Here is a 14,460-nt window from a genome sequence, read left to right on the forward strand (position 1 = left end):
AATATGTATTTTTATGATATATCGCTCCAACATAGTAGTGCATATAACAAAAAAAGACTAACTACTGTGCTTTTCGACTTGTTTACAGAAAAGTCACCTTACAATTTAAATTAGGACATTTTTTCAACACATATTAATGTCATTATCATATGCAAAACTGAAAATAATTTTCTAATTGTACATTCATTTTCTTTTTTTAGTGGTTCGCCCAAGTAAGGCGGCAATGTCTTGTCTTTTAGATATTCCACCAAGACTTCCAGAATGTCCATAAGGTAGTTCATGGAAAGGTTCTTGGGTTATATCATCTTCCATGCAATCCACTGGCACATTATACGTTTCTAGGAACATGTTGTATAAAATACAGCAGGCCTTCACAGCTAAGCTGGTTTGACAGATGGAATGCTTCTGCAGACACCGGAGCCTTTGAAAACGAGATCTCAGATTATGGATGGAACCTTGCACCACTGCAAGAGATGACTGCACTTTCTGATTATAACATACTTTTTTCTGTCCGACTGTTCCATAATCAGGGAACGGGGTCAGGAAGTGCTCTGAAAGTGGGAAGGTGGAATCACCTATGATGTGCTTGCCATGTAGGAGAGCCACGGGGTCTTCCTGCAATGCCTTGCCAATCTCCGTGGCTAACAGTACTCTTGAGTTATGCCAGTTACTAGGGTGCTCTGCAGTCACATAGGTAAAACGACCCTTGTGGTTGCAAAAAGCCATGAGTTTTATAGAGTACAACCCCTTTGCATCTCTATATACCTCTGGATCTGGCAGATCAGTAGGCTTCTCAATAGGAATGAAACACGTTCCTACTACACAGAGAGTGTCTGGTAACCCCACAGTAGAAAAGAAGCCCAGCACAGACATTTCTGCTTCCTCCCCCTGAGGCCAGTGAATTTCATTAGCCAAATTGCTGGTAATAAGGATGCAGAATTCAACCAGCTGATCACAAATGAGTGACTCTGTGATGTGGAAGCGGTTTGCCACACTGTGGTAAGACTCTTGGGTAGAAAGAGCCCACAGAGTGGCAAGCACAGCATGCCACACGCTCCATCCCTCTTGCCTAATGGCAGTCCATTTACAGGGTGCCAGCAGCCGTACCAACTCCTACAAACACAAAAAGAAAAGAACAATTTGTTCACAAAATACAAATGAGATTAGCAAAAAGTAGGACCAGCATTAGCTTAAGTAGGCCTACCTCAATTTGAGTTGGCGTCAGCTGGAAGTGACTCTTAAACTCACTTATTGTCAAGCTTTGCAGTATGGTATTGAACACTTCTCTTTCTTCCTCTCTGACACGTGAAAAAGAATAATGTTAGAGCATTTATCTAAAATTTCATTATAAAGTTGTCTTGACAGAAACTTTCTTTCTTCAAATGCTGTGTGGACCGTCTTACCTTTTCAGATTATCACTTTGTTTAGTTTTCAGCTTAATTCTGTTGAAATATAAAATAATATCAAAATAACAATTTGCATCATTGGTTTTTCCCTGCTAGATTTTTTTTTAAAGCTTTTTAGTTGCTGCTGGTCATTGGCACTATAAGGAGAAAAAAAGTACAATGCTGTCACTGGGGCAGTACCCTAATGTACAAAAGCTTTTTTATAAAAAATAAATAAATAAAAAAGTACATTTTTGTACCTCATTTACCCCTAAATGGCACATAATAGTATCTTAAAGGTACATATTAATACTTTAAAACAGTGGTTCTCAATCCTGGTCCTAGGGAGCCACTGCTCTGCACAGTTTGTATGTCTCCCTCATTTAACACACCTGATTCAGATCATCAGCTCGTTAGGAAAGAGCTTTATTAACTGAAGTGGGTGTGTCAGATGAAAGAGACATATAAAATGTGCAGAGCAGTGGCTCCCTAGGACCAAGATTGAGAACCACTGCTTTAAAAGTACATATTAGTACCTTAAAATGTACATAATAGCACCTACTGCCCCAGTGACAGCTTTGTACCTTTTTTTCCAGTGAGTGCTGGTGATCCTCAACCAGCAGCTAGCAAAGGTAACTTAGCCAAGCTGCTTTTTAGAACATTGTGGTCCGACAGTCAACAGTAAATGAAGAGCAACCACGTTCGAAACATTACCAGTTTAAAATGGATTTTCAACAGGCTGGGAAACAGAATGAATACACGCTGTAGTGAGCCGTTTGTTTACTAAATGAAGCAACAACGGCGATATTAAAACAATTTTTATTCACCTGGCTTTCCGGCGAGTCGCATTTTTCTTGAAATATAAGAAATATTCAGCATCATAACTGTCCGCTAATAAAAAAGCAATACATGTTTCCAGCGCCATGCTTTCCGGAGTCGGACTCAGTTATATTATTTCAAAGTAATTTAAGCCTATGTATTTATTATTTCAAGTTATTTGGAACACTCGCTGGTGTCTGAAAGTGTCTTTTGAGCTGAAAATGGTTCAAAATGCCTTAAATGTTGAGGTTAGCTGGTAGCCTGATATGAAAACATGCGAAATGAGCAGCGGTACTGCAGACCGTCTCCAGACTCAGGTAAACTCCGCTTTTGTTCATGTCCACAGTTTAAGCCCTAGTTGGCCCGCTTTGGACCAAGATATTCGGTGGGCCAAAAACCCCTGGCCGTTGCCCCCGATGTGGCACGATCAATCCCCGTAAGTGCCGGTGGAAAACGCGACTGGTCCTCCTGGCACGCACTAACACTGGGTTTTTTGCCCGACAGTGGTTGGTTAAGCGGCTACTGGTGCAATGCCGCCCTCTTATGGCAAATCCATATATGTGATGGATTGAGGCTTTTCCTTCCGAATGCGATTGATTTTCTTCAGTGAATATTGCTGTCAAACCAATCAACTAGGCTGAAAATATCTTAAAGCAGCCCAAGATAGCTGTTTCATCTGGTTTAAGTTGGTCGCCGGCATGGCCAATCAGGTATTCTGCTCTAGTTTAGCTGGTTTAAATGCTGGTAAGAGTGACCAGCTAAAAACAATAAACTAACCAGTCTAAAAACCAAATTAGTCTGGCTTAAGGTTTTTTTTTTTTTTTCATCAGTGATGGCATGAAAACATATCTTGTCTCAATCTATTAAATCATAATCAAAGTGTGCCTTAAAATCACATTCCATCGATAGATGGCACCAGAGTACAATCTGATTTATTTATTATTCATCTTCTCCATATAATATACATAGTCTCAGTATGGTTCAATGGTTCAACTGTTAATAAATTCCACATTATTTACAACAAAAAAAAAAAACATCAAGTGTCTCTGTCTATGCTGATATGAGAGACAGAGTAAAAACGAGAAGTGATCATGCTCAAACCCTCCTCAATAACCTTTGCCATTTCTTCTTCAATCCCATTGACCTGAATGATGATAGCAGCACAAAATAACAAATAAGAGCTACAGTGATGAGACTGCTTACTTCAGACTTGAGAGATGCTCTTACCGTCCTGCGTTAATCAGACAGAGTTAAATATGCAGGGAGTAATTGTGCAGGTCACAACCCTCATCTTAATTTACACATTATTAAATGGAGGTTAAAGGCTATGCTCTATAAGGCCATAAATCTGTATAAAAATCAACCATAACAAGTTGCATGACAATTAAGAAATTAATTTTTTGTTTCATGCCCAAATATATTATGTAAATTTTCTTTACAGTCATGGTTATTTGAACACTTTTACAGTTATAGGATCAATGGATATTCAGTAGTAGAAATTGTAAAATAAAGGTCATGTCCATAAATATTTCATATTTGTGTTCATGGTCCCAATGCATTTGTAGGCTAATCGTTTGAAACTAAAATTTATCACGCAAGACGTAAATATGTTAATATTAGTGTGATGTTTTTTCATGTTGCTAGACTGCTTATTTTGTACACTTTAATAGACTTTTTTTGTTCTTATAGAGGAAGTTCAATATGAATGTAATTAAGGAGTAAACCATAAAGGAGTAAACCAACATTATCATTACAGAGAGAGAAAATATTAGCATCTTGAGTTCAGTCACAGTGCGTAACATGATATATAGGCTATATAAGAATATAGGCTTATAAGTGGAACAATTTATTTATTGTATCCTGTGCTTTCTGTTATGTTGTGCTGAGCTATTCAGATGCCAGACCCATTTTAGAAATAGACTTGAATGCAGCTCATCACTGATGAAGATGAAGCACCACAGTGCAAACTGTCCTATGTCCTCCCTAAAATCTTGTCTATTATTTTCCTCAAGAGGCTTTATAGCCGTCTTATCCAGCTGATGGGCAATGCACTGTACCCGGAGATGAGTGGGCAGGGGTGCCCAACAGGGTCAGATGTTTCTGCCCTTATGCCATAGCTCCTTATTCAAAAGCTCTTATTCATCCAGACACCCTGGGTCTGTGTAAGCCTTGCAGACTGTGATCCCATTGTCTTGTTAAAAGAAGCTACAGGGAACAGAAGTCATCCACCTTAGGTTTCTGACACACCAATCAGCATCTGTGATGTCTCCTCCAGCTGACCTCTCATATGACCTTTGTAATGGGGCGAAGCATTTAAGAATGATCAGCAGCAAATGGAGGCTGGAATGGAGAGCTCTGTGGCCATCAGCGGTGCTAAGTGACCACTGTGATGAAGTGATTTTATAATCATAATACCATAATCCCATGATCTTCAGACTTTGACCCTTATGAGGTCATAATGGCCCCTTTCATTCAGCAACACATGTTGGCTCTTAAGTGAGAGTTCTCTAATTATAAAGCTATATTTCTTCAACAAAGCACCATATTCAGCTTTAGCTAACTGACAGCTTTAAAAGGTTTGCATAACTACCAAAGTTGCACAAAATAAGAATACTATGTGTGATGGATGACAGATATAGATGAAGGAACCAGAGATACAAATCAGACAACTTTAAAGATACAAATTTGATAAGTGAACCTAATTTGTGTTAAAATCAACGATATTTAATTTGTATCCCAGATATTATTATTATTATATAATAACAGGTGTGTATTATTATTATTTTACTATTATACCAGGGTTTTATCAGCTATAGTTGATGATCACATGCATGATTTTTCTCAACACACTTGACATGCAATTACGGTAAATGTTGTGTTTCCAGTATTTTATCTAATTTGTACAAATTTTAACTAACAAGAAACAAAATAACACATCATAATGACTTACCAGTTATCACTATCAATATCTTATTTTATTTTTCCTTCCAACTAATTTTAAGTAATATTGAGACAATTTTAAATAATTAAAAGGCAGAAACTGACACTTTTTTAAATTACAAAATAATCAAGTTAAGAAATATTACATTTTACACCCAAAAAAAAATTAAGAAAAAATTAAGAATTATTTTCTTAGTCAATTTCAATTAAAGCTCCTTGGAATAGATTATGATGCTTGGAAACAAGCCAGAGGGGTGGTAATGAACTCAGTAAATTATAAGTAAATTATACATATAAATAATAATTATACAATAAACATTTTTAGAATGAAATGTCTTTTTATTATTCGAAATAAAATTACAGCTTTACAAAAGGTGAAAATATAAGACTTCTTTGTTAGTACGAATTCTCCTTAAGAGCACAAAGCAATCATCAACAGACAAGAATGATTCCATTTCTAATGGCAGGTCATCCAAAATCCTAATGTCAACTTTTAAACAAAATGCAGCAGCTACATTCAAGGTTTGTTGGATTTCAAAGTCCCTACCGTGTTTCAGGCTTAGGGTTATTTCTTAACGGGCTCATTGCTTAAGGTCCAAAGTCACTGCTCTGATTCTTATTGGGGCAAAACGTGATTAGGGATAATCTCATATTTTCCACCAGTTTCCCCTCATCCTCTGTAGGGTTCTCGTCAGGGAAAGTAAGCTCGGGTCATGCATCTCAAAAGCTATTTCAGCTTTTGCGTCAGTTCGTCGAGCACGTGGCCATAAAATTCGCCTGGTTGCTACATTTGGCAGTCAGGTCAGGAGTAATGACTTTCACCAATGCTTAACGGATTGCTAGACATTGCACTCATGAGCCGCGTATGAAAAGGCTATTTTTCCCCACATCTTCCTGTACGATCATATGATTGGACAAATCAAGCAAAATGCGCTTATGAGGCAGTGTGATAGGCAATGGCTCGGCTCCATAAGACCAAAAAGCCAATGCGGCTTAAACGGATGTGTTGTTATGATTATTCGGCCAAGTAACTTAATCCTACATATAGATTAGCTGCTAATGACTGGGGAAACAGGTGCTTTGCAATCCAAGGAAAGTCCACATAACCATGAAAACAACGAGCCTGTCAATCCCTCCAAGGAAGGTTTTGCACAATTAACATATTTTAATAGAGGTATGAGGAAACTTGTAGATTGAAAACTATTTCACAACCACAAAAGAATGCAAGGGGTTTTATTATAACTTACAATTTACATAATTTAATACTAATTTGTTCATCAAACATTTAAATGAAAGTATCTAACCATACAATGAGGTGAAGACTATGGCAACTCCATTGTAAAAAGCAAACAAGCACATGGTTCATCTAAAAGGCTTCATGTTGCCTCTGCCATCCTTTACTTTTCTCCTCTACTCACTGCATACACCTTTGACCCTGAATAAGGTATTTGTTACAAGACCTTTCTCTAATGCACATGGAGTGCTTCCAGAAGTGGTACCAGTGTGTGTGTGTGTGTGCGCACGCGCACATTCGTTACTACCTAGGAAAATAGAGAGTATAAAATGTATCATGCTCTCTCAAAAATGCAGCATAACCAGTTTCATGTAAAAGATAAAGCACCCTTTTCTCAGGATCACATCTTTTTCATACCTTTAATACAATAATATAATACCAATATCCTTTCTAATTATTGAAAAGCTCACTGATCCTCTCTGAAAAACAGTAGAATTACGTCCTTTTTTAACAGCTAAGCAAAAAAAAAAGAAAGAAAAAAAGCGCTGAACCTAAATCAATAGTGCAAATCACAAATAGTGCAAAAACAAAAAAAAAACAAAAAAAAAAAAACACTTCGGACTTAAATAGAACTAGAGAATGTGATCCCAGCAGCTGGAGAACATCACAGTCTTTGAACCAGGATGTGCTTGGAGTCCAGGAGAAGACATGAACCCCATCCATCCATGATAAAAGTGCCCGTTGATTTAGCGGGAGAGGTGAACCAAAGATTCAGGGCTCTCTCTTCCTTGCCTCATCTCCACTCAGCTGAATTTGTCTTGAATATTCATTAGGCTGCTGCTGGACTTGGCTCTTTTGGCTGTGGATCAAGATGAAGGAATAGATTAAAACCAGACTGGTTTGCAGAATATCCACTGCACAGTTTAACCTTGAAGTCAGAGACTTTGCTCAGAGCATTAAGAACAGTTTGTGTATTACATACACGCTTTGAAAGATGCTAAAAAGTGGTAGTCTTGGTGATCTGTGTCTGAGGCAAGTACTGTCTGTAAGTAATTGACCATGAAACCGAAAGCATGCAGTTAACACTGTCGAACACCTCTGTCCTTTTCCTTGAACCTTCTGCAGAGACAATTTGCACAGCTAAACAAGTTACTCACGGTGTATGAGCTTGCGTTTCTTTTGTTCCGAGTGCAGGAAGCTGCTTAAGTAGAAGATGATGGGGAGGAAGAGCATGAAGCTGGACACTGCGATGACAGGCACCGTCTCTTCCCGAGGCAACGAGCAATTAAAGTTTTTACTCCACAACCGCCGTGTCATGTTCATCTGAGAAGTAAGCGAGGTAATCAGTTTCACAATATCAAATAGCTCCATCTTTATCTGCTACCATTAAGCCTGAAAAACATTTTTCTTCGTTGGATCAGTGTGTTAGATTACATTACTGCATTAGGAAGACGATTTTATCCAAAGCAAATTACAATCAATTTTATCATGCATTTTCATCCATTCTGTGAGAATCAAACTGTGAGCATGGTGTGAAATGCTACTGTTTATTAAGACTGGAATACACTACATGACTTTTAAAATCGGAACATATTTTAAACACTAGGCATTACACACTTGCCGAATTTGTAAATGTTACAGAGGAAAACGGGCCGTCATAACAACCAGATTTTCAAGGTGTCCCACACACAACAAACTCACACAAGCTGCGTCCCAAATCAGAGGCTGCATCCTTCATTTCCTAGGCCACAAAGGATAGAAGAAGTGGATCCTCCACAGCCTAGCCTATTCCAGGATTCATTGCGCTGGTGACGACTGGATTTTTTTTTGGAGAAAATGCCAGATTACACTTTTAAGTTTAGGTATTGGGTTTCAACTTACTCGAATATCTAACAATATTAAATGTACAAAAAAAAAACCTTTAAAGGGGTTCAAATGTTGACAAATCTTACTAATATGTTTTATTATGTACATAAATGGACCAAGGTGAAGAGATTTAGACAGGTTGCAAACCCGGTTTTGTTTTCAAACAGTTTAATATAACTTTCAAAAAAGTACAGTACAAAAGTTACTGCCGCTCATCAATGGCAACTGTCACAGTTGCAAGGCAACAAGAGGAATCCTCCTTAGGCTAGACCGACTAAGTGCCCATGAAGGTTTTGGGCTTTTAGTATGAATATGTAAGCCTTACTGTTATCTATAAGGTAGTGTGCTCCAAAAGCATTCAAAACTTGCAGTCTCTCACTTCCGCCAATATGGATCAATGATTTTGATGACATCACTCTACACTTTTTATCAGATTTTCTGTCCATTCAAATGCTCTCTAAAATTTACAGCATCCCGTCCCCTACATTATAAATGGATGCTGAAGCTGTGGCTAAAATGTGTCATTTGTTCACACATTTACTATTTTCTACACTGTGAATGGCACATAGTGCACTATAGGGAATGGGGAAAGATTCAGACAGTGTAAATATGCTTTCCATTGGGGCGAATAAAGTCTGGTTTCACATTAGTATCACGCGAACCGCCGCAGCCCACACACAGTCTGCCCTGGTCCAAAAACAAGATAGCACAGATCGGATCATATGCGTGAGTCGGAGCATCAGCACACCAGAAAATGTATCAGACCCATTTGAATTCAGCACAGAATGCTATATTTTAAAGCGATATGGAGGAGATTAGGAGGAGAAACGGTTAGAGATTAGGAGGTAACTGCGGGTTTACCAAGCTCAACGGCTCTGGCCAAGAAGTGATATAGACGAAACGCTATACGCTGATTTCACGCTGCCGCCATTTTGAAATCGAAAGTGAGGCTCCGGTGGGAAGAACCCCGGAAGTACAGATAGACAACAATGCTTGGACTACCAACCTGAAGCTGCTGCCGCGATTTACACTATTGGATGTTAATATCCAATATAGGATATGTATATAGTTTGTTCCTGCTTCTTTTTTTTCCGTTCTGAATTATATATAAAAAAATGTTTTATTTATAAATGAATTTCACTGTATATAGTCTAAAGTATGAAAGAAATGTATGTACATTTTTAGAATAACTAATTTCTACATTAAACACAACAATACGCCATCGCATTCGCGACTCTCCTATGATTAAAAGCGACACTTCCGGTTAGCGATATGTCCCGTCCCAACTTCCATAGTATTTTTTTTCCCTACTATGGAAGTCAATGGCTAACATCAACTGTCTGGTTACCAACATTCTTCAAGATGAATGTAGAAGAGAACAGAAGAAAGAAACTCATTTAGGTTTGGAACAACTTGAGGGTGAGTAAATGAATGAATTTTCATTTTTGGGTGAACAATCCTTTAACATCGCTCGGTTCGACCTTCGGACTTTCGAAGGTGTGGCCTTCAACTTGAGGGTCCTTCGAAGGATGCAGCCTCTGAATTGGGACACAGCTACAGAAACATGCACTTCATTGCTAGGAGGCGTGACAAATGAAAACAATGTTTTCTAAAATCAGCTCAAAATATCAAACATGTTTGATATCTTCCAACTGGATGGAATAGTAGTCAAGGAAAAAAAAAAAGGGAAAAAAAAGTCTGTGCCCATCACAAACTACAGAAACTCCAAATTCACAATATCTGAAGAATCAACTAGCGTCGACTTGTCCAGACTGGAAATTGGGGCAAAACGAGTGTACAAAAGCAGTGTAGTGTATTCCAGACTTTAGTTTGTACAGGTGTAGGGCTATAGAGGGTGCTATTTTACAATTCACCCAAACTTGGACATTTTAAAACTTAATTTGCTAATAACTTTTGGACTGTTTTTGTCAAATGTCAGGGTTTGTGTATAGTGGGTACTTACTGCGTCTTCTATATCAATGCAGAGTGTTTGGTTTTTCTCCATTCTACCATAGAGCTCGTTCAACCTTTTGTATGAGGCTTTGCAGTCTTTGCACAGTTCGGAGTGGTTACTCTGTTTAGAGAACAGGATACTCTCAAACTCAAGGATTTGTTTTAACTGTGCTTGTATTGATCTAAGTGAGCCATTCGATATTACCTGATATTGCTCAAAGCAGGTGAGTGACTGATTCAGAATGGCCATGAAGTACACAGTCTCATTAGAGAGAGCCTCTTGATCTTCAGTCAGACATTCTAATGAGGAAAAATGTGAATTTTACACATGACACAATTTCTTCATATTGCAAGTGGTGAGAAGTAGCCTATATTATCTGGTTAAAAGTGAAAATGAAAGAAACATGCTTAAGAGAAAGGATCCAGTCTAATGCCAGTTTCAGTTGAACCTACAATGTTTCAGGTTATGTTACTTACGCTTGCATTCTGCTGATATCCAGATCTCATCTAATTTGTTGAAGAGGGTATAGAGCAGCATCAACCTATCAGAACGCATCAGGCTGTCATGACAACTGACATTTCCAGGGCCCAGCTATGAGAAGACATAATCACACAAATTATTAAGCATTAACTTCTACATCTGCAGACCATAACTTATTTTATAATAACAGTGTGTGTACAGTGACAAAATACCCACAAACCAGCATATGTGTTAATCAAAATATATACAGTATGTACTGGCATCTTTAGCTATTTGTTCAGTTTAAAAAGGTGCAATAAGATAACAAAGATGTTATTTTACAAAGTTATTTTAAATTAACTTAAAATAGCTCTATAAGCTCACTAAAACATTCCAGAGTCAGTGTGAGTCAGGCTTGTTGAAACACAATGAACACACACACACAATCACGAGACATGAGTGCATGTGACCAGTGGTTGAGAATTCTATCAAACAACCTTCAAACCATTTAAGGGCACGTTTAGTGTTATAGATGGACATTTAGAGTAAATTAAACTTGCAATGAGCACTTACTTGGTCAGATGATATATTTGTATATATTTCCTCCAGACTGTTGAAGTAAGTGTAACAGTTCTGACAGACTTTGACAGGTCGTGCATAAGACACCAGGCAGTTTGCGCAAGTCACGTAGCGTTCACCGTAGATATGAAGCAGTTTAATACAATACTCGTTCACTTCCAAGTCATCTGGAAACGTAGATGAAAGACTGAGAGAGTAGAAGAACCCCAAACCGCTTGCCTGCGATACAGGCATGACTGCTGATGGAAGCTTTAATGCGACATCGACACTCATTTCCGATGGGTAAACCGAGCAGTTAGCAATGTTAATGAATGTAATCGCCAATCCTAAAAATAAGCATGATACCACACATGTAAATTTCGTTAACAAATCCATATCTTTTAGGACTCCAAATACAGAACGCTGTTGCTTTGCCAGACTCTGCACAGCTTCCTGTTTTCTTCTTGCCTGCGTCTCGATCACATGACTATGGTAAATCTCGCGATGGACGGGATTTTAAATGACAGGTGAAGTTGAAAGAAGAAGTGGAAATTGAGCCCAGTTTCAGCAAATTCCACTTCTATACAATTTATTGTTTAAATTAAACTATTCGCTTTAATTTAGATAAAAGCGATCTCATCGATAGGATCATATTGCACAAGTATGCTAGCCATAGAAAGAGCTGAATTCATTCAGTAGGCTATGGTCAGTGATCTCTGCCCATGTATTTAACAAAAAATATATGTGTGATGCACATTTCTTTTATGAAATATACATTTTACCTTTTATTTACTGTATTTAACCTACTTGGATATGATTGTTTACACTTCTACCGCGCTTCAGAATGGGACTTTTCGTCGGTTTTTGATCATGCACATAAGTCTAGGCTATTTGCTTTAATTATAACCACTAATATGAATCGATTCAAGGTGAATTTTAAATTGTTAGCAGACTCAGGAAGTACAAACACTTGATTTACGAAAATCTGGAATAAACACCTTAAATGTATTCTTTTTTCATTATTTTATTCTCTGTGTGTTTGGAGACAGTGGATTTATACACGCGCAACGCGCTGCATCCTCTCTCTTCTCGGTTTTTGACACCGCGTGCAATTTTGCGAATGTGTTAGCGCGCACGCGGCCAAAAAATAATTACGGAGTCAAGGTAAACGATCTGGGCTCCGATTCTGATTGTGTTAATTGTCGCAAACCCTCGAATCAAGCCACTGCAGTCAATGGTCTTTAATGTGAAATTAGTGCCTCTTGATAACTTGCAGTCCGCGGCAATTCTGCAGTCATGAGAGCCTGATGGAAATGGGGGACTCAGAATGCCTCGCATTAAGGGCTATTCTACTGCGTGCGCTGATGTCTGAGGGTAAATTCGCAGGTTTTATGTCGTGGATTGTGGCATTAGCTCTCCACTACTGCAGCACTGTTATTGTGATAGCCTTAAATTGGATGATCCAAGTCACCCAAGGCAGCTGATTTCAGCGGTTTGCAAGCAGAGAGCGGTGTACAAAATCATATATTGTTTTTAATCACATAGCCTACCTCACATGCCCTGGAAGAAATAATAAATACGAGTATTGATCAGTAGGAAACTAATCAGGTTTTTATACAGGCAGGCCTACAATTGCCATGTGCATTAAGGACTTCATTTGAATGCACAACGGAGACAGAGGCAATTGAGCGAGGACAAAAATCACTAATTAGGCTGCCTAAGTGAAGCATCTTCATCGACTGGAGAGCTCTCAAGCAAAGGGATGAGCCTGGATAGCTTGGCTTATATTTTGAAAATTATAAAAGTGCGTGTGGCTTAAGATTGTCCTAATGAATTCTTAAAACGAAAAGCAGGTTTTCAAGACTAGACAATCATTTCATGGGTCATCTGATCCTCGCAATCATTTGTGAAAGAAAAGGTGCCTGCACATATGGGACGCGATCGTGATTACAAAACCCGAGACAACATTTTGGCATTCGTATAAAACTTTTAGATTACAGCTACACAACTAAGTTTTTCTTTATCGTTTATCTATCTCGTCAAAAACTTTGTTATTGACAATTGACGATTTTTTTATTTGTCCAGATATAAGCTAGCCTACATATAATTCAATGTAGCCTAAATAAAAAATGAAATAGAATACAAAAATAGGGTCTGTTCTCGTATAGGGAGCAGTTAAGGGTTAACTAAAGACTGTGCGCTTTAAGCCGTGGTCTAAACCTGGAGAAAGAGGAGCTGTAAAGTTATGCAGAAGTTATTCTCCATCCTTGGTCCGTCCCTAATCCCCCAAAACCGCGTTCTTTTATGCAAGGACTGTGCCTCTTTTCTTGTTTTGCGTTGCCTACAACATAAAGTCAGACTGCATTTAATGCTTATGGCGGGATGTGAGGGGGATTTTGCAAATGCGAGGCCCCTTTCGCCGAAATATTGCTCTCTAAACGTCGTGTGAGTCTTCCAACCCAAAGCGACCCCAGATTCTCCCCCCGGTGTCTGACTCGAATGACAAACCAGCCTGATTTCACTGCATCGCTGGGAAATGTTGGGGCTGATAATAGAGATTTCGCTTTCATTTTTTACGGTTGACTTGGTTATTGTTGCTTTTCTTTTGCCCTGATTCCTTCCAGGGATTAGGCCTGACTTCCCCACTAGCAGCGGCCAAAGTGGCCCGAACTGGGGATGACAACTGACGAGGATCAAGGCTTGGGCTATTCTGCCCTCTGAGAGGCAATGTGAACTGAGAAGAGCTACAGGAGAAAAGCCCTTGGACAGGAGAAACGCGCTCTCAATGTTCAATGAACGGATCCCACTAAATAGCTTAGAGAGACTCCTGCAGCCTAATTAATTACAGCTAACTTTCTCGTTAAAACGTGAATATCAGGAAAGGACCTCCCCAATTCGCATGCTATGGTGGTCCTATAAAAAAAATATTAAGAAAAACAAATAAGACTTGGAATTGTATTCCTGAAACAGGCAGCATTTAAAAGAAAAGCACAGTTGCTTCATTTAAAGTACTGTGAACATGTTTTGATACGCTAGATCTTAGTTGGATAAAAGCTTTATAGTCTTTTATTAGTATTATTTGTAGTGATGTCATGACTGACAATCCTCTCACCATAAATAAATTGATCACAACATTTAACATAATTTCTATATGGCAACATACTTTTGAATATAGCCTATCACTGTTTTTTTTTTTTTTTTTTTTTTTTACCCCAAGTGAGACATGGGCTGGTCTTAGATGTATA

The 14,460-nt window shown here is 38.4% G+C and overlaps 2 protein-coding genes across 2 annotated transcripts; both read right to left on the reverse strand.

Annotated features, from left to right (window-relative positions):
• Window positions 1–139: 139 nt before the first annotated feature.
• On the reverse strand, window positions 140–2,852 carry si:ch73-257c13.2 (uncharacterized). Its single transcript, XM_056270808.1, has 4 exons — window positions 2,213–2,852; window positions 1,404–1,442; window positions 1,205–1,298; window positions 140–1,113 (listed from the first exon to the last, which is right to left on the reverse strand). The coding sequence occupies exons 1-4, from the start codon at window positions 2,308–2,310 to the stop codon at window positions 184–186; spliced, it is 1,161 nt and encodes a 386-aa protein (XP_056126783.1). The 5' UTR covers window positions 2,311–2,852; the 3' UTR covers window positions 140–183.
• Window positions 2,853–6,976: 4,124 nt separating this feature from the next.
• Window positions 6,977–11,691, reverse strand: ostm1 (osteoclastogenesis associated transmembrane protein 1). Its single transcript, XM_056270809.1, has 6 exons — window positions 11,231–11,691; window positions 10,675–10,789; window positions 10,403–10,497; window positions 10,208–10,318; window positions 7,536–7,701; window positions 6,977–7,237 (listed from the first exon to the last, which is right to left on the reverse strand). Exons 1-6 carry the CDS (start codon window positions 11,609–11,611, stop codon window positions 7,182–7,184), a joined length of 924 nt encoding a protein of 307 aa, XP_056126784.1. The 5' UTR covers window positions 11,612–11,691; the 3' UTR covers window positions 6,977–7,181.
• Between the last annotated feature and the right edge of the window lie 2,769 nt (window positions 11,692–14,460).

Source organism: Rhinichthys klamathensis, unplaced genomic scaffold, assembly GCF_029890125.1.
Source record: "Rhinichthys klamathensis goyatoka isolate OS25496 unplaced genomic scaffold, OSU_Roscu_1.1 h1tg000308l_1, whole genome shotgun sequence".
Classification (NCBI taxonomy): Eukaryota; Metazoa; Chordata; class Actinopteri; order Cypriniformes; family Leuciscidae; genus Rhinichthys; species Rhinichthys klamathensis.